This window comes from Paramisgurnus dabryanus, chromosome 18, assembly GCF_030506205.2.
Source record: "Paramisgurnus dabryanus chromosome 18, PD_genome_1.1, whole genome shotgun sequence".
Taxonomy (NCBI): domain Eukaryota; kingdom Metazoa; phylum Chordata; class Actinopteri; order Cypriniformes; family Cobitidae; genus Paramisgurnus; species Paramisgurnus dabryanus.
This window is the reverse complement of record NC_133354.1, coordinates 30,205,848-30,231,882: the sequence shown is the minus strand read 5'-3', so window position 1 is coordinate 30,231,882 and position 26,035 is coordinate 30,205,848. Positions and strand designations below refer to the sequence as shown.

General features: G+C 39.0%; 1 protein-coding gene across 1 annotated transcript in view; it reads right to left on the bottom strand.

The window, feature by feature from the left end:
- jakmip2 (janus kinase and microtubule interacting protein 2) overlaps window positions 1–26,035 on the bottom strand; it is a 61,379-nt gene that overhangs the window by 8,957 nt on the left and 26,387 nt on the right. Inside the window, exons 2-16 of the mRNA XM_065287597.1 lie at window positions 16,854–17,088; window positions 14,942–15,439; window positions 13,586–13,795; window positions 13,089–13,187; window positions 12,774–12,920; window positions 12,318–12,458; window positions 11,816–11,869; window positions 11,236–11,358; window positions 9,786–9,914; window positions 6,600–6,683; window positions 6,425–6,487; window positions 2,941–3,039; window positions 2,716–2,814; window positions 2,571–2,624; window positions 2,388–2,453 (exon numbers count right to left, since the gene is read on the bottom strand). Coding sequence (XP_065143669.1) covers window positions 2,388–2,453; window positions 2,571–2,624; window positions 2,716–2,814; window positions 2,941–3,039; window positions 6,425–6,487; window positions 6,600–6,683; window positions 9,786–9,914; window positions 11,236–11,358; window positions 11,816–11,869; window positions 12,318–12,458; window positions 12,774–12,920; window positions 13,089–13,187; window positions 13,586–13,795; window positions 14,942–15,439; window positions 16,854–17,003 — 2,016 coding nt within the window. The 5' untranslated portion in view covers window positions 17,004–17,088. The remainder of the gene's footprint in view (window positions 1–2,387; window positions 2,454–2,570; window positions 2,625–2,715; window positions 2,815–2,940; window positions 3,040–6,424; window positions 6,488–6,599; window positions 6,684–9,785; window positions 9,915–11,235; window positions 11,359–11,815; window positions 11,870–12,317; window positions 12,459–12,773; window positions 12,921–13,088; window positions 13,188–13,585; window positions 13,796–14,941; window positions 15,440–16,853; window positions 17,089–26,035) is intronic.

The window sequence follows — 26,035 nt, the reverse complement described above, 5'->3', positions numbered from 1 at the left end:
ACTGAAAAACATCTGTAATGGATTCCCAGTTGAACTTTAAGTACACTTAGTAAGTGTGCTTTGCACTAATTGTGTACTTAATATACAAAAAAAATAATATAAACTTTAGAACATCTAAGTGTACCCAAATGATTTACCCAAATTCTTTCAATCCACTAAAAATCTATTGAAGTATTACTGGTATTTAGTATACTTTTTCACGTTCATGTTCACAGCTTGTAATGTTTAAGTTAAAGAGTTGAGAGAGTTTTATTTCTACTGTGCGTGTGGTCAAGACTGATAGGGCTTTTAAGAAGTAACTGGTAATACGTATGCAAATGGCGATAATGATGAATAAGTAAGTCACTTGAAAACAATGTTTTTGATGTAATTAGTAATCAATTAAACTAAATAAAAAAGGTGCAACACTGACTCTTTCTAGAAAATAAATGAATTTTCCTTTCAGTCACTTTGAAGTCACGTTGATGACTAACAATTTGGGAACTCGCTAGAGAGACCAATCTGCTTATAGAGCCGGCAGGTACACTGCATTTCAGATTTCGCTTTGGAGCCGAGTGGTTATCTGTCCTGCTCCTGCTCGCTTTTGTGTGACTGGAAGAGTTCTTAGTGTTGGTATTAAGGCATTGCAGCAGTACCAGCCGTTTACATTTTTGGAATTGGATGGTAACCCCTCTCAGCCTCAGCAACTAAAGAGCAAAAGTTTTCCTCTAAGGGGGTCTTTTTAAAGACAGCATTTCTCCTGTTTGCACGGGTGTATTAGCGTCTTTTTAAAGATGGCTTTCCACCTGTTTCTGTATGTGGTCAATATTTGGCACCTACGGTTGGTTGCGATTGTTGCCTGACGTGCTTGGGGTTGGCACATGTGGAGCCAGCATTCGTGTACGTGTCATGTTCTCACTGCAGGAACATGACCATCTCAGTCTTACAGTCGAGACTCTGCTACATTAAGAGGGGTGGAGTTCTTTCCCTGATGTCCCGATCAACGCTGCCCTCTAAGGGTAACAGTGAGGGCTTCCCCGGTTGGGCAACAACCCACCAAGGCCCCTTGCTTCTCAAGGCTAAAGCCAGTTGAGATGCCAAAGGAAGTGATCGGGCTAACTTTGGGTGCATTGTCCCTATCCTTCGAGTCCCAAGTGGATGACCGGTTGTCAGAAGCAGCATCGGGTTGTGAGTTCATCGGCTCTGCGGACAAGGATGAGTTGCCACCTTCAGGACAAGTGGCATGGTTTGATTCCGACCCGGAAATGATGGCTATGCTCGGCCAGGCAGCCAGGGAGGTCTGGTTTGAGTGTTCTCCACCACCAGAGCCTGGCACTTTCAGGTTGGATGATTGGTTTTGCAGCGCTCCGCCCTGATACCTTTCTTCTCGGAAGTGCATGAAGAGCTTACAATATCTCCACCCCCCTCACCACCCTCCAGGGTGGGATCGGTTAAAGGATACACGGCAGTTCGCGATGCAACTGTGTCTGGCCAACGCTTCTTCATGGCAGGATAAGCTGGTGCTCCCCTCATGGGCCTGTCAGCATTCGTCCAGTCTAACTGCCAGTGCTTATTGTGCTGCTCTGCGAATCATGGTGTTACTGCAGGTCCATCAGGCTAAGGTGCTGAAGGATCTGCACAAGGGTGGTCACCCCTCTTGAGGTAGCAGAGTCTTGACCTGGTGCTCCGTGCGACCAAGGTTACATCGCAGTACATGGACCATGCAATGTCCACTTTGGTTGTCCAGGAACGCCATCTCTGGCTGTGCCTGGTGGATATACAGGACACTGAGAAGACTCGCTTCCTGAATGCCTCTGTGTCCCAGGCTGGCCTCTTCTGCGACGCGGAGGAGAGCTCTGCCTCGATATGACGTTCAAGTGACTGACTGAAAGGAAATGTCTCGTTTACGGAGACATAATGTCCCCTCGACACGGTTACTGTACCACTGCTGAGTATGGTCTCTTACCATGTCTCTTATTTATGGCTCCTCAGCGAAAAGCAAAAAATACAGTCCAGGCTCTATTTATACTGTCCTGGCAGGACGGGGTCGGCAGATGCAAAAACTGCATGCCAATATTCATTGGCTTTTTCTATTTACACTCGAAGCAGATTGGTCTCTCTAGCGAGATTCCAATTCGTCCATTGATGTGACATCTCCATTCCCTACCTTCAGGGAACGAGGGTTACATCCATAACCGTTTTATTTGTTAAAAACCCAACAACAAGACCTTCTTCAGAAGTAACATAAAGAACTAGTTCACCCAATAATAAAAATTCTCCCAGAATTGACAAATTTTTAGGTCATCTATTCCTACTATTCATTTAATGTTTTTATAACACAATGACCATTGTTAATACAAATCCTTTTTCTAGGACACTATAGATAAAATGTGAAATCATACACATACCTTCTCAGCCAGAGACAGCACAGTACTTGCTTGAATAATGGCCACCTGCTCCTCATTTCTTAAGTTCTGATTGAATCATGAAACACAATCATGGATCATAAGTTTAAATGATTTAAATTACAACATGTATCTCATAATAATCCAGCACATGACAAAGATATTGTGATTGAAGAGTTAATGTACCCCATTGTCCCCCAGTATATCCAGCAGTTTGATGAGGTCTGGTATGCACACATCCTGTGGAGGTGATAAGAGCAAAACTGTGTCATGAGCTTTGTGTCAGTCAAAGAGAAATGTTCTGTACAGCCATTTGACTATTTTGATTTACCTTCACTCCCTCCTTTATACAGTAAATCTGCAGGGCGCTCACCCCCTCAGAGAACGGATGAATTTGTAGCGTAAACTGAGGAGATCTCCTCTCTCGCTCCTGTCACATCAAAAACAAAACCCATTTCAAAACTCATGAGACTTTATGAACTTCACTCAACTGGAAAATTCAAATTTCTTCAAGTAGAGAGACAAAGAAAGAGAGAAACAGAGAGAAAGATCTGACCTCCAGCTCCAGTATGCGAAACTCTAGCAGTTCATTCTGATCTTTAGAGTCTTGAAGTTCCTGCTGTAGTTTTCCAATTTCATTTTCCAACTTTTCAACCTGCCAAAACATAAATTGGGTGTCAGTAAAGCAGCTGGCCTGGACAGCATTCCTGGTTGTGTATTAAGATGCTGTGCCGATTAGCTGGCTAACTTGTTTACATCTATCTTCAATGAGTCACTTGCTCTTTCAGTTGTCCCCATGTGCTTAAAAAGTCTGTCATTGATCCTGTACCAAAAAACAACAAGCCTTAATGTCTAAATGTCTAGATCTCCCCCTCTGCGGTTGGGTGCTTTACTTCCTCTCACGCAGACCCCAGGTTGTGAGAGTGGGCAAGGTCACCTCCAACATCATCACTCTGAGCACTGGAGCACCACAGGGATGTGTGTTAAGTCCTCTGCTTTACACTCTTTACACACATGACTACGTATCCTCTCATAGCTTAAAGCAACACTATGTAGTTTTTTTACCTTTAAATAATGTCTCTAAAATTATTTCAGTGATAGAACAACTTTTAACTGGACAAATTGTACTGTTGCTGCAACCTGAGCAGCCTCCTAGCTGCTACAAGCACACTCTGAAAGTGGCGGTGGAGGGTAGGAAACACAGCCCCGCCCCTCCCCCTGCCTGCAGAAGAGTGTCTGATACCAGGCACTGTTGCGCTTTTCAACCACATGGGGGAGCTGTAAGTCATTTTTACATGGAAACTACATAGTGTTGCTTTAACTTCTGTTGTCAAGTTCACAGAAGAGTCAATGACACAGTGGTGTTGGGCCTTATCTCCAAAACAAGGAATCTACCTTGACGAGGCAGAAAAAATTAACACCATGGTGTGAGTTAAACTGACTCTCTCTAAAAAGCTGTTTACACCTGGTATAAAGATGTGTTTTGGTTGATCGGATCACAAGTGGACAATGCAAAAGACAGGTGTAAACGAGGTGTAAAACATTTTAAGCTCATCCATTTTTGACCACATTCAGCGGTAGTCAAAAACACAAGGATTGCTTTTGCGGTGAACACACGGATGTGGTTGAATGTGTTATATAACTTCTTAATAAACCTCAAACAAACATGTATACATTTGTCCTCACATTCTTTACTGTAGTTTCCTCTCACATTCCTGCCTCAATATGCAGCTCATTATGCAGCTCATTATGCAGCTCATTGTTTGCTAGCTGTCAATCAATCCTTCTCGTATACGGCCCCTTTAAACAAAAAGTGTCTTACAATTTCTAAATCAATATATTGTTTTATATGAATGAGTAGGCAGGATGATTTTCACATCATTTTAAAGGAAAAACTCTAGACTACTAGATTCTGTTTAGAAAAGTCTCGTTAAAACATGTTTAGTATGGGTTTTGTGGACTATCAGTGTTTTAAAAATTGTGCTTTTTTAAAAACCACGCATAAACATTTTTCTCTCAAAAATACAAACATGTACATACATGTAGCTCATATAATATTTTAGCCCAGTTTGTGCTGAACGCAGTGTTATGAGACACTTGCCATTAATATGTTTTAAAGCAACTGAAAAAAGACCAAATGTAAGAGCATGTCAGAACCTCTGACAGTGTCCCAAAATGGTCGGACCCCAGAGGGTTAAACATGTAATTTTTCCCGCTTGCATTTTAATGACAGCAGAGGGACTTGCCCACAGACCACAACTTAGTTAGAAAGTGGACAAAAGAGACGGATTAAAATACCCGCTGTAAACATGAATGTGTCTTTCTTGTCCACTTGTGATCTGATCGACCAAAACGCATGTTAAAGCCAGGTTTAAACAGACCCTTACAGTCAACAAACTCAAGGAACTGGTGGTTGAATGCAGGAGGAGGCAGAGAGAGAGTATGCATCTTCAGGTACCTTGGAGTACACATTTCTGAAAACCTGATCTGGACTCAGCAGACACAAGCGCAAGTGAAAAAAGACAGACAATAGATGTACCACCTGTGACAGCTGAGGAATTTCAGGATTTGAAAACTTTTTATATCAGGGCTATAGAAAGTGTATCTCATAATGGTATGGGAACTGTTCTGTCCAGGACAGCAAAGCTCTGCAGAGAGTAGTGGTCTTAGCTGAGCTCATCTCTGGGTCTGCTCTTCTCTCTGTCTACAGGAAATCTACAACATGCTATGCAGAGTCAGGGCCGACAAGATTATTAAAGACTCCACTCACCCCACAAAGTCACGTTTATGTAATCTGGCAGATGCTGCCACAGTCTGTTGGCCAAAACAAAGATGCTCAAAAAGAGCTTCTTCCCTGAGGTCATTATATTCCTTAATATGGACAAAGCCTGCACTTTAAGGACGCTGATGGTGCAATGCATAAGCCATGGCCTATTCTCAAGCTACTCATCTTAACATGCATTACAAAAACACTTGGAATGTGTTCTACTTTCCTGAAAGATGAGCACTATGGAGATCACATCCTAGGGGATGGAGTTAACATGTGAAGGTATATCTCATATGGAAAACCCCAACTTTGGAGGACCCCTTAAGTGAGGGGGTGAATAGGCACAGAGGTGAAGGTAGTGCAATAGAGAGGAAAACATCATTGTTTACCATCATTGCCAAGTGTATCAAACAAAATTCACGATGTGTGGATAACTAGGTATAAAGCTCGGGTACAAGGACTAGCCTAGAGGGATCAAACACCAGTACCAAACCTGGTGAAAAGTCTATTGTGACAATTAACTACTTAAAAGATGCTTGTGACTTATAAATAAAGTTAAAATCACAGCGGTTACATTTTTTTGTTCAGTTATACTTTAACTAAATTTCAGTTTAACTAAACCCCAATAAGCAACTGAGTCTGGCACATGTCTGGCTTACACCCAGCACTTCTAGATTTGTTATTTCACAATCAAACAGCATTAGCCTTAGCTCTGATACAAGTCTGGCCAAAAAAAAAAAAAAAACTAAAAGCAACTGTAGATATGTAGTGGACAAAAATTAGTCTAAAACTATAACAATGTAACAATGTTTTTGCTCCAACAACTGCTCCACAGTGACACCATGAACAAAAACATTGTCAGCCTGCCAAGGATCATTATCACTGGGAGAATACTGTAGCATTCCTTCAGGATCTGATCTTAGCTCCCTGCTGAAAAAAACAGCATCAAACCAGCATGGACCAGCATGGGAATTATGCTGGTCTATGCTGGTTTAGCTGGTTGTCACAGCATACCAGCACCAAAACACAACATATGCTGGTATGACCAGCATGGGATGCTGGTGCTAATGCTGGTTTGGTGCTGGTTTAGCTGGTGCTAATGCTGGTTTGATGCTGGTTTAGCTGGTGTTCACTAGCAAACCAGCACCAAAACACAACATATGCTGGTCTTGCTGGTATGCTGTTTTTTTCAGCAGGGCTGTCTGTTGATATTTGCAACCTTCAGTAAATCTTGTCCACAGCCCTGAAACCTACTGAGTGTTGGTACACATACCTTCTCCAGAAGCTCCTGGTTGCGTCTGAGAAACAGCTGCTTCTCTTCCACCCATTTGGAGTCCTTTGAAAGGGAAAAATTTCATTTATTGCTGCCCTAAAAGCAAATTTATTTCTGACAATATTTATCAACTTGAAATGTGTAATGTTGTAATTTGTTAATAATAATCTTTTACCTGTCCTTTTAAGGCAAGCTCTTTTTCCAAATCCTCAATTTTAGCCTTATACCTCTGAACATCTGCTTGGAGCTGCTCATGGGCCTATGGTAAAGTGACAAAACACATAGTAAACATTTACAGTAACATAACATGCTGTGAAGAGGTGACTGGATTTAGTACAGTTTCACTCTCTAAAAGTAGACGATATAGTAATGCATTGTATTTTGTGTTAAAAGGTATTTTGTTGTAAAAGGCAATATGTAAAAGGAACAAGTATGAATATATGCACAAACCTACAGGCAGGATTAATACCTGTATATGAGAGACGGATCTTTAGATATGGATATTATAAATATGACAGGTGCTATGAGGTTCTGACCATAGAGTCAGTTTAAGGGTCTTGCCGCTCTTAACTTTCTATTAGACCATAACCGTTGCATCTCTTTCTCGTCTTTCTGATCAAAGATGTTTGTAATATGAGCAAACGCTGGGTCAAACTACATGACACCAGCAGCGCACGTGTCACTGATATAAACGTGAGATTTGTCTTAGCTTGATTAAATTTCAGAAAACTATTAGCATTATGTTCAAGAAGTGCTTTCATTATTTGCCGACGCAGCTCCTTGCATGCGCCTCGAGACCTCTCTGCACAAGCACAGAGAAAGAGAGAACCGCAGTTGATTCACCCATGTGCTTCTTATCAAATTATATAATAAATCAAACCCCTTACTCTATGTTTGTTGTGACATGATAAGGTAGTGATGAAGATGACAGAGGTTTTATTTTTGACAAACTATATCAATCTTCTACAAGTCCTGTTATTTATCCACTCCTGACGGACTCCTAGTCCTACACATTAAGGACGCTGACAGAGTTTGCTGTCTCGCCGTTCCTATCTCCCAAGGTGGCTTGTATGCTCGAGGTCGATGATGAGGTCGAGGACTTCGCCCAGCAATTATTGATGGTGATAAAGAACCATCCAGTTTCTCGGAGCGTAGCCTATCTCCAACCCACTGTAGTGGAATAATAAGGACGATTCACCTCGGCTGTGTGATCCAGGTCAGCCGGTGCCTGCACAAGTTTTACGGTGTGCGATAGAGATCATTCTGTCTGCCGAGATGAACACAGAATTTTACAGTCCCTATTTTATTGTGCCCAAAAAAGGAGGTTGGCTGCGGCCGATCCTGGATCTGCTTACAGTGAATCATGCTCTTTGCAGACTCCTGTTTATGTTGCTTATGCAGAGGTTCCTGATTTCCTTGGTGCATCATCAGAACTGGCTTGCAGCCATCAACCTGAAGGATGCGCATCCTCATTGATCCTCCCTTGACACAGACTCTGGTTTGAGGGTCGAGTGTACCAGTACAAGGTCCTCTTCTTTGGTCTGGTCGTTTCTCAATGTGCCTTTACAAATCTCAAGCCTACTTGTGGAATATGTTGGGGAGAACAGAGACTACATGCTCTGGCACCTCAGTCGTTTGGGGCTTCAGGTCAACTAGAAGAAGAGCAAGCTGAATTCGGATTCAGTCACTATGACAGCTTAACGTTCAGAAAAGAGTGCTCACTCAGTTCTCACCTGTATATTAATCTTCAGTTGGAAATCTGTGGTTCTGTTGAAGTGGTTTCAGAGACTGCTGGGGTATATGGCATACTCAGTGGCTGTGGTGCCGTTCAGGTTGATGCATGGGTACACAAACAAATACCAATACGACCCTGGCATTTAGACACTTATCATGTGACAATCACGACTCAGTGCCGTCATACTTTCAGTCCATGGTCTGACCTGTATTTGTAAAGCAAGTCATGAGGTGTGTTGTGATTACAACAGATGCCTTTACCACAGGCTGGGGTGTCATCTGCAATGAGTACGCAGTATCGGGGCCCTGTACAGGTCCCTGCCTGCAGTGGCATATCAATTGCCTTGAATTCCTAGTTGTGTTTCTTGCCCTAAGGAGGTTTCAACCAGTTATTTAGGGCAAGCCCGTGTTAGTCCATACGGACAACATGGCGACAGGTGGTTTAAGGTCCCATCTCATGTGACACCTCACTCGTCATGGCATGGGGAACCTGGCACCATCAGCATCTAACTCAGTGGAAGAGTCTTATCACTAGGCCTTGTTTTCATGTGCATTCTTATTTAGGTAAACCCTTATACTTGTGCTGGTGCTTCATACGTGCTATTTTCCTTTGGGTATAACTATATGCCATTTTTCCACTGTTTTAGTTTCCCTGTGGGCAAACTCAGTGTCATCCCCTTGATGGAGCTAGCTCCATCCTCTCTGCAGCTGGGATCCCTCTCTATGATAGGCTCTCTCATGTGCCCAGGTTTGGTTTACACCTGCTGCTTTCCCACTATATTACTGTCATTGGTGGGTTGTGGTCTAGATAGTCCTGTATCTCCTAGCGAAGGTCACAGGGCTTCCGAGCTTCAAATATGCTAGGCAGGATATTAAGAAATTAGGAAAAGGCATGGCTCTAACCTTTCTTCGTGAGGTTCCACCACAGTTAAGGAGCACCTCACTTTTCCTGACGGGAAGGTTACAAAAGGGTCTAGCATTCATAACAAGGCATGCTTTGCTTGTCTGCACCGCTTTAACTCGTAACCAAGTTCAAGCTTTGTGGCATTATAGGGTACAATTTGACACAACGTAGAAGTGAGGGACAGAAAGAGAACGGTTAGGTATGTAACCTCCAATAACTGATGCAGGGAACAAGACGTCATGTCTCTCCTGCCACTGTGCTTAACTGAACGCTGATGCAGCCCCTAAGCACAAATCTAAATGAGTGGTGCATGCTTTTTATACTGGATGTTCAGGGTGGAGTCTGGCATGCAAATTCCACTCACCAGGTTCATTGGCCTTTTCTAAACATAGATAAAAGGAGATTGTTGGGAACTACACTGTCCTTTCACAAATGTATCTACTATTACCTAACCTACTATAGACGGTTTCATCGGCCGCACGTGCGGTGACACGATAAGCGTCTGGTCCGAACTTTACTTCCGGTTTCTGTTTGTTTAATGGACTAGTTGCTGAAACTGAACTCTTAATCATTGAATAATTGAACGTTAATGTACTCAGTGTAACTGGTGTTTGTGTAAATGTCGTTTCTTAGCAGCCAATCTGGGCCAGTGGTTTGTTAGTTAAATAAAGGTAAAAAATTAATATGGCCTAGAAAGCATGTTTAGCATGTAGGTTTTCAAACCTTAGCCTCCATTTCAGCATCCAGTATGCCCCCTTTCTGTTCCTGCAGGATAGCGTAAGCTCTCTGAAGAGCCTGATATTCCCGAGTCAGCTGCTTAAAGCGTAACTCTGACTCCTCAGCCGCCAGTCCCTACAGAAGGACACATAAAAATTATCAGAGAAAATATACAGCCAAAATCACAGAATAACAAACACATCTTATGTCCCTTTAGTGATTCTTGGGAATTTGGATAAAACAGGTTTAAATTTTGAAAAAAAAAAAGTTAGTTAAATTACAAAATCTGAAGGTATATCATTATAGACCAAGGTCTTGGCTGTTCAGCAATTTACTGGTGCAACCTCCCCTGTTCGTATTTTTTTCATAAAATAGGCGTTTTTCCAGTGATTACTCATACAACATTTACTTTAAGCCTAAATAGAAAAAGTAATAATTTTTAATTTAATAAACATATTTTTGTATAAAAAGAGACTATTAATTTAATAACTCAACAACACTGAAGAAACATATTGTAAGCATATTCATTAAAAACAAATAAAACTACGTCTGATGGTGGTGACAATAATCTGACAGTGGTGACATTGGCCTCATTATTCCAAAATGTATACCACTCAAGTCAATGGCTTCTTGCTTAAACTTTATGTAAATATTTGGTCAAAAAAATAACAATCCTGAGCACTGTGATGAACACATATCAAATCATAACTTCCTAAAATACATAAAACCTGACAGAAAACCTGACGGTGATCTGACATTCAGAAAAAATGAATCAATGATACATTTATTTCATAATCTAATCTAATATTTTTTTTTACAAAGATGACGGTGTTGACATGTTATGGTTGTCACAGTAGCAGTGTTCAAAAATATGAACAGTTTAAGAGAAAATAGCAAACATACAGGAGCTTGAGTGATCTTGAAGCATGCAGTAAAGCTGAAGGTTTGAAAATGGGGTCCTCAGGAATGCAGTTGACCCTGTAGTTGTCTGATTTTATTGCTTTTTATTAATATCTGACGGTGGTGACGAATATGTGGGACACATTTTGAGCAATCACAAAATAATAGTAAATATTGTTCAAAACTCACTGTTTGTAGTTTTTAGTACATATTACAATGTACCCTTCATGTGGTAAATATATTATTTAATTCAATTATTACTTTTGGCTTTTTTAATCAAGTTGAAATGATTATCTCTTAACCGAGCACAGCTGATTTTGTAGGCAATGGGCCAGCATATAATCATTAAATTAATTAAAAAAATCAAAATAAACCTATAAAGGAACCTTACATCTGTGCAAAGGACCCCCTGATTATAACATTGATTCTTTTTCTTCATGAAAATGTTATTAATTTCCAACAGAATTAGCACTTTTCTTAGTGGGACATGTTTTTGCCAAAGTTTCAAGAATCAGTGCCTTAACATCATCGCTGATGAGATGAATCTGAAGCTTACCTCATCTAAATCTTCATCTGGTGTAGCTGGGGTTCGATCCATGCGCAGAGATGCCACAGAAGAAGTCTCTGAATCCATTGACTCTTCATCGTACCCATAGAAAGTATCTACAACTATGTGCCTCTGCACAAAGGATGACAAGAACATCTCTGGGTAAAATTAACTTTATCATTGGGGTTTATGGAGTTAAGGAATAGAGCCCCAAACTAACTAATAATTTGCTGACCACTCATGTTGGTGCAAACCCTGTTAGTTTTAATGTTTTTCTACCATGGAAGACAAAATCATAAATTTAAGAAAATCTTCAGACAGCTTCTTTTCATCCAGTGACAGTTTAAGCTCAAAATTCATATGACTTGTGCATTAGCCATCTGACCGCTTGTGTGATGTTAAATCTCTTATTTCTACTTTCCTTTCTGGTCAAACTACAGTATCTTCAGAATAAAGAAGTACAAGGGATTATCACTATTTTTGCAGCTTGATAGACTTGGTCACTCTTCCCCATTTCTCCAGAGTAAAACTAATGGCGTTTATAAAACAAAATAAGCGTGCAGACATTTATTAAAAGCAGTCAACACACCTTTATAGGTCGGCTGCGTTTATGCCTCTTCTTTCTCAAGAGCTTTTCTCTATCCTGAAACACAGAAGACAGAAGAAATGTTATTCACAAAAACAGTGTTCAGTGCTAACTACTGTCATGTTCAGTGTTAGTTTAAATGTAATGTGGTGCAATTTTATATTACTCGATAAAAAACAATTGTATTAGTATAAATTATTTATTTAACAAGGACTATGCACATTACAAGTGTTATGCCAGAGTTAGCTATGGAGCTAATTTGCATCTGTGGTCATAAAATTATAGTACTTGAAAATGAATGCAGCAATAACATACAATAAAACACATCTCAATTCTTGCAAATATGCGTTCTCTGTCCTCAGGTCCTTTTGAGTTCATTCATTTAAGGTTGCCGGGCAACCACGAAAACACAAATACGTTCTTTGCGTTTTTGGAATAGAGAAACAGCGAAAGAATTCAATGACTGACAGGAAGTAATTATTACTCATTAACAGGAAGTACTCACCCGTGTCAGCTCATCAATCATGCTCTGCTGCTCCAGAACCTGTAGCTTCAGGAACTCGATCTCTTGATCATCAGTGGCCTGATCCAGATCATTCAGAGACTTTAGCTTCTTCAGGGGAGGATGGAAACCAATCTTCTCCTTCTAAATAAAGCACAACAACCACAATGATATAGGACTTTGTTCTGTCTGGTTAAGCTCTGTATTTTCTGTCAATCTTGCAAATTCAACGTTTATAAATATTAAGGGTTTTAAGAGTTTTGGGCTCAAGTGTGTTTTGTGGAGGAAATGTTTATACGAGAAATGCATTTGTCCACATACTGTAGTATTGTAGACACCAATGTGCCCTGATATACCTATATAGGACATATAAGTCATGGGTCAAAATAAAATGTGCTTTGGTTAAAAGTGTCTACCAAATGTAGAAATGCCTGTTGAGTTACTGTAATAATAGGATACCATTTCATTATTCTCTTTGGTTAAGGACTTGAGTTTGTCCTCCAGCCTCTGGATTGATTGGCTCAGGTCATCGTTTTTCCTGCTTAATATTTTGTTCTTGTCCAGTAGTGGTTTGCACTGTTTCTCCGCTTCTCGTACCCGTTTCAGCTGAAAGCACATGAGAATCGGAACTGAATTACTTCAAGCTATTACTTACAAAAAGCAATGTTGGGACTGTGATATTTAAAAAAGAACAGTTAAAAAGTGAGAACAACTCAAAGAGTTAAATAATGTTATTTAATAATACACAACAGATTTACAGATGTATAAACGTACCAGCTCATTTCTTTCATCCACTAAGATTGAATTGCGGTCCTCTAGTTTGCGAATGTTGGACTTCAGGTCAGCGAGGCGTCTCTGGTTTCTCCTCATGTCCTGAGAAACACACAGCAGATACACCTGCTCAAATACTGCAACAACAACCACACCTACAAAATCTACCATGACATCATCCTACACTTCCGCTTCTCAGACAATCTCCCGTTCAATCAAATGCTCTCTAGATGCTGATATGAACACTTGTTATTACATTTACTAGCTCTCAAAATATTGTGCACTATATAGGGGATGAGAAATGATTCAGATATTTAGATTGCAATATTTTTATATTACTGTGGTGATAAAGTTGTCAAATGCAGCTTTGCTTGGATTGTTCCAAAAATTAAACGCACCTGGTTATTTTTTTAAAAAGAGGGAGGGTATTTTCGTACTGACCTCCTCGTTTAGTTGAAATGACATCATATCGAACTTTAAAACAAATACAATTTCTTTACCGGACTCCCACATTGCTCAGCTCCATCTCCAGCTCGTCCGGGGATTTCTCTTTTTGGGCTTCCCAGATTGCACTCTGCCTCTTTAACCAGAAACAACTGCTCGTCCAATGCGTCTTTCTGCAGCTGTAACCTCTGAACGAAACCTGTCGCTGTTTCCAGCTCCTTTTCCAGTGAAAAGATTGTTTTGTCCTTTGCTTTGATCTCATCCACCTGCACAATTTAACAAACATAAGATGCCCTGTTAGAAAATCTAGTCAGCTTTATTACTACAGTAAGACACATTCTGAAGGACTAAAAACCTTATCATTTAAAAGTTAGAAGTCATATTTGATGCATAATCACAAAGAGTCAAACAGTGAAGTTTAAAAAGCATCAGTTTACCTACAACATTTACATTTATGCATTTGGCAAACACTTTGAATGCTAATGCAATGCTCTACTCAGTGATTGTATGTTAATGGATTTTTTTATTATATTTTAATATATTTTAATGACCATCCATATTTATTTTTCACTCTTTTTTAAGATACAAACAGAAAATACAGGACATATATACACAAAATTAAAAACAAAACAATTTTCAGAACTAAATGTCTTCTTCAGACATCAGTCAGAATTTAGTGTTTACCCAAAATACTTGACACTTCGGTATTTGTTTTTAATACTATATTTACATTACCTGTATTTTCTGGTTGTATTCTAATAAAGACACTGAGAAATAATTATATATGATCACTATACAATTGCTAAAACAACAAATATAAGTGTATCTTGGTGGCCTAAAACCTTTGCACAGTATTGTATATCTCTATTTGCAATACTAGGATGGTAGTTCATTCTTACATACAAGTACCCAAGCTTGTATCTTTGTCTTTTTGCCGTTTTTGAATGACTTTTCTGCTTTGAATCAAATGTCAGGATTTTGTGAGCTGGTTGCTTTGGGTCAAGGTTCAAAACTCTTTATTGAAAAACTTTTGGAAATGTCAGAATGGCTGCTTCAAATGTATGAGGTCACTGTTTTCTTCTGTTCAGATGACCAAGAGTTAATAATGTATAAATGTCAAACACTTATAGTCTTAAAACTGTCACAATTAAACATATAGATATATAAGTACAATTGATGTATTGTCTTTTAATTGTAAAGAGCTATCTCTGACATTAGATTTCCTCTGTACCACATGGACAAATTTGTCAGGAAGCCAATATGACACTACTGTTAATAAACTAACCTTACATAGTTATTATCTATACCAATTAAATGGGAACTTGACAAAAACATTAATTTACCTGTTGCCCAGAGTCTTGTTTTTGTGGATATAATGCTGTTTTTCTAGAGTATGAAACGTATAAACTTACCAATCGTCGAATGTCTCGCTCACAGTCCCACTTAATCTTGGTTATTTGTTCTTGATGTGCTTGGTGCTCTGTACGCAAGTCACCAGCCTTCATCTTGTCAGCTATGATCATGGTGTTAAGCGCCTCATCTGTTTGTCGTTTAGTGGACTTTAGTTCTGCAATTTCCTGCAGCAGTTTCACACGCTCCTGGTCAAAGAACCGGCGGGCCTCCTCTCGGGCCTCCAACGTTAGCGCCGTACGTACTTTCTCCCCGCTGCCGTCCCGCAGCGCGCTAAGCGCGGTCCGAAGACGCTGGATCTCGCCTTCTTTGATTTTAGCCGTGCGAGCCAGTTCCTGTTCATGCTGTCGTGTTAGCGACTCTCGTAGGGCGGCCAGCTCCTTTAGCTTCTCTTCGTGCCAGCGCGCTCGCTGCTCCGTCAACGCCACCGTGTGCCTGTGCTGCTCCTGCTCGCGAATGCGCTTGCCCTCCTGGACCTTCTCTCGCTCCAGCTTGGTCACCTGCAAAAATAAATTCATGAATAGCTCTGCCTGTGGACGATTGCGCTTCTGGTAGTAAATGTCACATTCAGGAAAGGATGACAGGTTTAATAATTTAGGATTTGTAAGCCACAAATATCTAACACTACCCAACATTTCTGTTAAAGGTCAGATAGCATTGTGAGCTACACAAAAGATCACCATCATGATGGAATAAACAATGTTTAGTTCCCCAAGTTGGGAAAGGATAATTTGGCATCTGCAATTCCCTAACCTGAATGTTTTTGGACACCGAAAGACCTCCTGACCCTACCGAGGCTCAAACCAAGGACCTGACCGTACAGCTCATTTGTGCCAGTACTCCAGTAAGGGAGGTACATCCATAAGGGATGATGGGTGAATAAAAGGTAACTAATATGCGGTCAAGTCAGTTATTTTCTAAATAGCAAGCAGTAGGATGCTAATATAGTATAATAGACATTTAAACCCTGGTAGAAAAAAACTATAGAAACCATAACAGTAAATCTATTAGATTTAATGGTTTTAATGGGAATTATATTAGTTGTATACTATAATGGACACTATAATGGTCTCTGCGGGTCTCTACTGGTAAGTGACCATTAATCCTACTGGAATTTGTCCTAAAACACACTACAAAAAGAAATTTAATGGTAAAAGCTAATGGTTTCCAATAGTATTTTAATGAAAACCAATAGAATATCTTTGATGGTTTCTATTGTTTCCTTAACAAGGACAAACAGCACTGTGTGGTAAGATATGATTGTTTTGTATTCAATCTTCAACTTCAAATCAAATAATTGTTTTGCCACACTGCCATTTTAAAGTACACAACATACCATTAGTGGATTACTGTATTTCATTTGGTGAATTATTAGAAGCAAACTTTAGTGTAGCTAGTGGACCTCTAGTTAACCCTTCAACTGTGATTAATGCTATTATTATAGATACCTCGTGTTATTTTGGCATCTTGGTGCAGCTATTTATTTCTATGTGGAATTCATAACTCTGACTTTAACCATTTAGATGGGGGATAAATAGTCAGCAGTGTTTCTCCTGTAGCAATTGTTTTTTACTTAAGACACAGGTTTATATCAGACCTTGCATGTGTATGGCACATTTGACGCAGGATAGTCGCAGGGGAATTTTAACCGGTCAAAGAAAAGAAATTGCTAATTTTTCTTCAGAGTAATTTGAAGTGCCCTCCTTAACACTACCTTGTATTTTCACTACTGTGATGTACCGCATTACCGAACACCAGCATATGTCTACAATGGACCATCAGGTGAAATTCTGCAGAATGTACGCAAGATCTGTGACATTAGTGGTAATCTTTCACTTGTTTGAAATGAAACCTATAACATTTTTAAAAAAAGGATTTTTGGATCTACTGTAAATAAAGCTGTAATTTGCCTACCTTGCATTTTTCCTGATGCAGTTCAATTTGAATATCAGTCAGTTTGGACCTGAGATCCTCATTGGCCGCCTGAAGGGCAGAGATGAGGGCTTCAGGCTTCTCGCCCTTGACGCGACCTTTCTTTGCCATTGGGTCAGATTCAGTGTTCATCAAACACTCTTAAACATCCATCACTTCCAGTTAAACTGATGCTTCCAGTTCCGTCTTTTCCTCATTATCCTTTACGTCAGAATATCTGGGGGTAAAACACAAACACCATTATTTACTCTTTAAAGTAGTTAATACTGACAGAGGTAAACCCACATTTCCCATATAAATATTTAATATGAATTCTTCACACATATTGTTTAAGTTTTTGTTTGTTTGTTTTAAAGTAATGACAAGACATGATTTGTAATGTGACAGAATCCTGAACAACATTAAGACAAATTAAAGAAATGAGTAGGAGTGTTAAAATTCTGTTGTTCAAGGAAATGTGTTTTCTAGTTGAAGACTAAACAGTGTCAACCAATGATAGTTTAACAAATTCTTTAAAAGCTATCATTTTTTATTCAAGACTTTCTCTGTTCCCTAGCATTTAATTTTGAAGAGAATGATATTCAAAGGAGCATAATGTATACATTACAGTTAAATTACACAATACACATGGTGTTTATGAGTCAGCTCATACAGTATCCACTGACAGCATACTGTAAGTGTTGCCTTGACAACACATGCTGTAAACTCATCTTCTATCCAAGCATTCTGGTTTCCATGTTTTGTGGGGACATTCCATAGACATAATGCATTTTATACTGTACAAACTGTATATCATATTCCTTTCTCCTAACCAAAACCCTAACCCTAACCATCACAGAAAACTTTCTGATACTTCACATTCTCAAGAAACATCATCCTGTTTGATTTATAAGCTTGTTTCCTCATGGGGACATCAAAATGTCCTCACAAGGTCACAAAAATACAATCACATTTTGAAATCTTATAAGATTAAATTTTTCTGGATTCAGTATTTTCACTTTTCATTTTCTTTAATGATTAATTAAAATTCCCTTATCAAACAGCATGTTTAATAATAACATGTAATAATTTATATTTTCTCAAATAAACAACTAAAAGAACTAATACATTTTTATCAAAACATTGTAAGTGCTGCATTACAACATTTTGTTTAAATTAAAAATGAAAGTACAAATCTTTAGAGTTATTTTAAATGTAGATTTTCCTATAGAGGGTGTGCATGTGACGTCACCTTCAATGAAAGTGACTGTGGTTACGCCCACTGAGTGGCAAAAGACAGAGCAGCAGCATTTGTGTACATGTAAAATCAGCGAAAACACTGGGAAAACGTGTCTAAATGGGAAAAGCTGTTGTGCGATAGACTGTACTAACAGATTAACAAGAATTCGGAGCTATCATTTTACGGACTGACAAAAAACACCAAAAGTAGAAGTAAATGGATCGTTTATGCCAAAGTCCACAGACGGGTTGCTAAGTTCCTAGGGTCACTATCTAGCAGAGGTTTTACATTATACTTAAAAGTATTTTTTAAGTATTTGTATTTTATCAGTGTTTTTCTTTGGAAAACTTACATTCCAAAGCATATTATCATAATTTTTACTCTACCAAATATCATAAATACAAGTTTTTGTTTTACATTTAATATTTAAGTACATTTACGTACTTTTACTCAAGTAAAAGTACACAATTTTAATGTAATTAGGTATTAAATATTTTTTAATATGCAATATTAAAGAATACACAGTATGATTATATGTTTTAGAATGCAGTGAAGTAAAAATTTTCCCGTTACAAACATCCTAATAAAGCACAGATGCTTGGAAAATGTAACTAATGTAACTAAGTATTGTCCACCTATCAAGTCCAACTAAATTCAATTTAAGCTGATAATAGTTAGTTTTACTGGCATTTTAACTTAACAGTGTGTGCTCCGGCGTGGTCACGTGGAAAAGTGAAGTCAATGTTCTGTTAACTTTATTATGTTTAATTGACTTGTATTTTGAAGGGTTGTCAGTGTGTATTTAACGATCGCATTTCTCAATGAAACAAGAAAATCTGCTTGAACTCTGACAGCATCTCTGAATATGAACTTCATGTATTCATATCCTCAGAAGCTAAAAACAGCACAAAACTGAGTCATACGTGTAAAGTCTCATTGGTCTCTATGACAATTCGCTCATTATTTTCAAAGCATATGCAAACGTTTCATTCGGAAATTAAAACAACCACCACAACAATAATTTGCGTTCACACAAACGCTCCCAATTATATTTTGAGGTCACGACAATTCAATTTCAGGAGCATCTGCGGCTAAAATAGTCGCAATTTCAAGCCCTAAAGGGGGTTATAAAATACGACTTCATGTTTCATTTTTATATAGCCGTTTGTGGATGGATAAGATCAGCTTTTATACAACTCTTACACAGATAGGGTAAGGTAAGGCAAGGTTTTCCTGTAGCACTTTGCAGTTCGGGTGGCCCGCCTATGATGGGGAACCCTACCGACTTAACTAGGTCTTTTAAAAAAAAAATCAGCTGCACAAAAGGCTGTCAAATGCATCTTGGAGAATAGCGTGGACGCACGTCACACCGCGAGCGGGCACGCACACCACACAACTTGGCAAAATCATATTTTTCCTTAATCTAAGTGGTACAAGGCTTGGTACCTGAACACACACAAATAAGTTGGACTGTGTCTCTACAAGTCTCTACAAGGGTAAAAATGAACGCACTTCAAGTAAGTCTTATGAGCAACCCCCCCCCCCCCCCCAAAAAAAAAAAACACACACACACACACATTTAAAGATTTCCTGATACCTGTAGTTTCAATGCAAAAATGAAGGTTTGTTGAAATGATTACTGGAGTCCTGTGACACCACAGCCGGATGATGTGTAAGCAGTGAATCCACCTGTGGGAGGAAACCACTGGAGCCGATCTGATGTCACTAACAGACCATCAGACCATCAATGGATCTCTTTAGTCAGAATACAGGCACGCATGCACACACACACACACACACACACACACACACACACACACACACACACACACACACTGGTTTTTGTGATTTACAAGGACACTTCAGCCCAAACCAGTTTTTTGCTGAATTAGGGGGACACCCCTTTCCACTTGCTCTACAGTGATGTGGAGGATATCAAAAATTTTATTTTGAGCCATACAACACAGATTTCACTTCAAAGTTTGTTTACACACAACACAATGTATAATATAGCAACCAGACAAAATACGCATTTATGAGGACATTTGATAATTAGATGGAAGCCCCACCCATGACAAACGTTATTATGAGGACAGTGATTATGAACACACACACACACATGACTTTAAAGTGTATTACAGGGTCCAACGTGAATTAATGGGACATAGCTTAACACAAACACAAAAGTGATGGCAGTGTGCATTAAAGGGACACAACTGATTTACAAGGACAAATGGTTAAACACAAACACAAAAGTGATGGGAGTGTGCATTAAAGGGACACAACTGATTTACAAGGACAAATGATTAAACACAAACACAAAAGTGATGGCAGTGTGCATTAAAGGGACACAACTGATTTACAAGGACAAATGGTTAAACACAAACACAAAAGTGATGGGAGTGTGCATTAAAGGGACACAACTGATTTATAAGGACAAATGATTAAACACAAACACAAAAGTGATGGCAGTGTGCATTAAAGGGACACAACTGAGTTATAAGGACAAATGATTAAACACAAACACAAAAGTGATGGCAGTGTGCATTAAAGGGACACAACTGATTTATAAGGACAAATGATTAAACACAAACACAAAAGTGATGGCAGTGTGCATTAAAGGGACACAACTGATTTGTAAGGACAAATGATTAAACACAAACACAAAAGTGATGGCAGTGTGCATTAAAGGGACACAACTGAGTTATAAGGACAAATGATTAAACACAAACACAAAAGTGATGGCAGTGTGTATTAAAGGGACACAACTGAGTTATGAGGACAAATGATTAAACACAAACACAAAAGTGATGGCAGTGTGTATTAAAGGGACACAACTGAGTTATAAGGACAATCGATTAAACACAAACACAAAAGTGATGGCAGTGTGTATTAAAGGGACACAACTGATTTATAAGGACAATCGATTAAACACAAACACAAAAGTGATAGCAGTGTGTATTAAAGGGACACAACTGATCTATAAGGACATTAGACTCAGCACACAGTAACATTTACATTATAACCTTTCATAAACATACAGTAAAAAACAGCAGTAAACACTGTTAAAACCACAATAAAAGGTTCATGACATATGGGCTTTTAATTTTTTATGTTCACCAAGTTTTTATGTTACTACAGTTTTTGCATAGAAAACGTGCAAAATTAAGTAATTTATGACCTTTTGCACCCTGTTTCTAGTGATAGAAATGGCAAAATATGTGTTCAAGTGTGACAATGTCACACAAGAAACATGTTGTACCGCTCATCTTATACAGTATATTGTGATTTTATGTATATTTGAGTTTTAATAGGTTTTACATGTTTTCATTTATTCTATTTTATTCCGTTAGCTATTTTGTTTTATGTCTTTTGGGCTTATTTAAACAAGAATTCTGACCCTCAAAGACCTGTTAGTCTGGCTTTAAAATGTCCACCTCCACTCCATTTATTATCCTAAATTAGATGCACCTGTTAGCTGCATAAAGACACCTGTCCACCCCATACAATCAGTAAGAATCCAACTACTAACATGGCCAAGACCAAAGAGCTTTCCAAAGACAGAGACAAAATTGTACTGGAAAGGGCAACGGGGAAATTGCCAAGCTGCTTGGTAAAAAAAGGTCCACTGTTGGAGCAATCATTACAGGGAGCTACACTGCGACCAAAATGGTCGCATATGCGACCTTTTGAACTGCCGTTGCGACCCTAATTTTTAATGGGTCGCAAATGTGCTACCTAATGTTTTAGACAATATGCTATGATTTACTATGAGCATTTATTAAAACAGAAATGTGGATCTTAAGAATACGTTTTATAACGTGCTCTGAGCCATCAACACGTTGGCTTCATTTTGCGTGAAAGCACGTCGTGTCTCTCCCTATCAGTATGCGTTTGCGTGCTCAGCTGTTTCTCAATGAATTGGATGGGACGCGACGCAAGCGCAGTGTCTTCCTTGTTTCTGAACTTGAGCAGAGGTCTTTCTTCACTGAGGACGCGGGACTCGTATGGTTCCGGGTTTATATTTTAAATGGTCTGTCGGGTCCGGTTAGGTCCTAGTTTAATTACTTTGGGTCCCAAGTCTGATTAATGTTGTGTTTATAACCCGAGTCGATCGGAAAACGGCCATGAGCGCTACCGCGCTAAAGCTCGAGTGCAGATTCAGCGTGCCTCCGGTTTCTATGGCGATGGTTCTTGTTACGACCACGCGCTGCATTTTCTTTCTCACATTTTTTTAATAATCTTATTATTAATTAACCATATATTTTCTAAAACCATATCCATATTAAGTTTGGACAGAGATTGTAGCAAAAAGCAATGCTAATGTCAAGCCAATTGCACTGAACGAGCAAAGCAATGTAAAGTCTGTCCCCGGGACAGCAAGTACACTTTTAAATCTGAAATAATGAGTGGATTAAGCTTTTTAAATCGGCAAGAGAGAAATAGAAAGATAGAGCAAAAGCAGTAAAAGTGCCTATCTAATAGAAATTATTACCATTATAACATCAGTCATAACATCAGTCACATTTATAATCTATAGACCTGCACTGTCTATTAATATACTATACATAGTATTGTATTATATTGACTTTGATAAAAGGGGTCTAATTGCTTCATATATCAGTGCAAAAACAGTAAGTGTTTTCGTGGTGCTTTGACAAACAGTGTCAGCTTTGTTAATGGCAAAGAAAGTTTGGGGTGGTTAGATTGATGAAATATAATGTGAAATTAATATTAATTTTCAATGAATCAAAGTATTGTGTTGTGTCACACATTATTAGTTCTACATCACATGTATAGTAGACCATTATTTGTCAGTGGGTAATGATTGCCCTTTTCACCGGCTACCACCACCAAGTAAATTTCAGATCTGTGGGAAACACTGCAACGTTTAAGAAAACAAGGCGGCATGTGGTTTAAAAGATGGCAAGTAAAATAAAAAGCATATCTGTATGCAATACAGTTTCATTATTGTTCATTATTATCCAGAGCGCCTTAATATAACTTGAAAAAAATATGTGCGACCAAATCATATTTTGCGCCAGTAACTGAAAAAGTTGGTAGCGCAAGTGCCACCAGTGGAAAAGGTTAGTGTAGTTCCCTGCATTAGAAAATGGAAGAAGCTAAACATGACTGTTAATCTCCCTCGGACTGGGGCTCCATGCAAGATCTCACCTTGTGGGGTCTCAATGATCCTAAGGTGAGAAATCAGCCCAGAACTACATGGGAGGAGCTGGTCAATGACCTGAAAAGAGCTGAGACCACCATTTCCAAGTTTACTGTTGGTAATACACTAAGACATCATGGTTTGAAATCATGCATGGCACTGAAGGTTCCCCTGCTTAAACCAGCATATGTCCAGGCCCGTCTTAAGTTTGCCAATGACCATTTGGATGATCCAGAGGAGACATGGGAGAAAGTCATGTGGTCAGATGAGACCAAAATAGAACTTTTTGGTCATAATTCCACTAAACGTGTTTGAAGGAAGAAGAATGATGAGTACCATCCCAAGAACACCATCCCTACTGTGAAGCATGGGGGTGGTATTATCATGCTTTTGGACAATTTCAGACCCCCTATGATTTACTGCATAAATACTTATTTTCCTCATATACAATATATATACAATGGAGTGATGAGGGTGATGACTGTCAGGTGAAGAAGATATATACCGTGGCCAGCGTAATCACAGCTGCCACAACGACTTCAGGATCCAGTTCTGAGGGTGCTGGGCTAAGTTTGGGGTAGACAGTGAGTGCTGGGCTGAGTTCAGGGAAGCCAGGAGAATGAGCGCTTAAGAGATAAATTGCATAGATGGGGAGAAATCATCATGAATATATGATCATCCAGCCCCACCTTAAAACACGCATTAGGGATGGCATCACCCCAGCTTTCCAGATGAGCCAACTCCATGATCTCAGCTACATATTCCTCCAGAGGCAATCCATTTTGCTGAAGGTGAAGAAGCAAGTAGTCCTCTGGAGAATCAATTTTATAAGGTCTGTTCTGTTACGGTTTAGTGGTGGATGATGACGAAGAAGATGAGGATAAATATAAACAAGAACTTCAATATACATTCCCTATGAAATAAACAATAAATCTACATCACAATAACGCAACTTAAACGAGAAAGGACAATGACTAAAAAACAACAGGGTATATATACACAATGGAGTGATGAGTGTGATGACTGGTCAGGTGAAGAGGATTGAAGATGATGATCAAGTGAGGGAGAGTGGAGGATGATGGGAAATTGAGTTCTTAGAGAGATAACTGGGAAAACAAAGGAAAACAGGCAGGCTGACAAAACGGGACTGTAACACACTTAAATCTGATTACAAATTATATTAAGTTAGTATTTAGTAAACGCAAGTGTCTCTTTTATCATAAACCCTTATGTGATGCGATGCACATAGGTTCACATGACGCACAGAACACGTATTTTGACATGACAAGCCACATATATGATGGAAAAGCCGCCACTGGAAAGGGTATTTCTGTTTTCACCTTAAGACTTCAGTGTAACCACCCACTTCAGGTGTTTGACAGGATCAGTCTGATTGACAGACTACATCTTTTAAAGAGTTAGTTCACTACAAAATGTAAATGTTGTCATTAATTACTCTCCCTCATACCATTCCACACCCATAACACCTTCATTCATCTTCAGAACACAAATGAAGATATGTAACACAACTATTAGGTTCAAAGCTCATAAAGAACTTATTGTACGAGCTGTATTACAGGCTGCTGGGATCAGAATGATGACATTAAAGTCTACAGGTTCCCTCAATGCAGACAGACCTTCACCACAAGACCTGTTTTAGGTAAAAACGCGGTGCTGAGTGAAGTGGTGGAGAAACTGAGGACTAAACCACAAGCTGAATATGCTGGATCCGAAACATGTGCCATTTGTACTGGGAAAAAAGTATCCTGTCTGGTGTGTCTGGAATCATACTGTTAGAAAAATTCATCGAGTTTCACTCCAGTAAGCGACACAAAATAAGCGATGACACTGAACGTCCTTAGATGAGCTGCCCTTTAACACGATAAAATCTAAAGTAAATTCTACATTGTATCAGAAGTTGCTTGAAGAACAAGTGAGACCACCTGTCAAAAATGTTTTACCTAAAGTGGAACTGGACCTTGGAACATGACAATGACCCAAAACATAACAAATCCACCAAGGACTGGCTGCAAACTGGCAAAGTGAAAATCCCAGATCCTAAAACCTATTGAGGTCCTGTGGGGGGATTTAAAATGGACTGTATTGCAAGAAACTTCTTAAAGGGTGATGAAGGTCATTAATGATGTTATGATGCGCTAAAAGTTGTATATGTGTTGCAAATCACTTAAAACAATAATAGCTGTCACAAATGATATTACAAAGTGGAAACTAGTTATTTTTGCATTTATTGAGGCCATATTGTTTATCCTGTTTGAAAAGTTAAGTTAAAGCCATGTCACAACGTGAAGTTTGGGTGCATGCTGCTGGTTTGTGGTGGCCTACAAACATACACAGAAAATATGCTTGTAAGGAACATTTCTTTACCAGACAGTTTTGTGAATTGGTATTGAGTGCAATCCAGTTCCACATATCTTCATCTTTTAAAGACACCATACAGGTTAGTTTGTATTAATACACTGTTTAGTATTATAAGTGTTTTCAATACGTCAGCATTTATATGCAAGATAAACTTTGAATAGTTATTTTTTATAGTTATTACTTCTATATACGCTTCATTAGGTTCATATTCACGTTCTCCTGTATGCACATGATGGTCTAACGGCTCAAACTTATAAGGAAGTTAACCTGCACTGTCATCTATCTGATCATACTGTGATTCAGGGAATTCTGGTGCCACTTTAGCTGCTACTCTTGGCATCACTATCCAACTTGCCAATCTGTGTGTGTGTGTTGTACTTATTTACTTAATGTAACTCC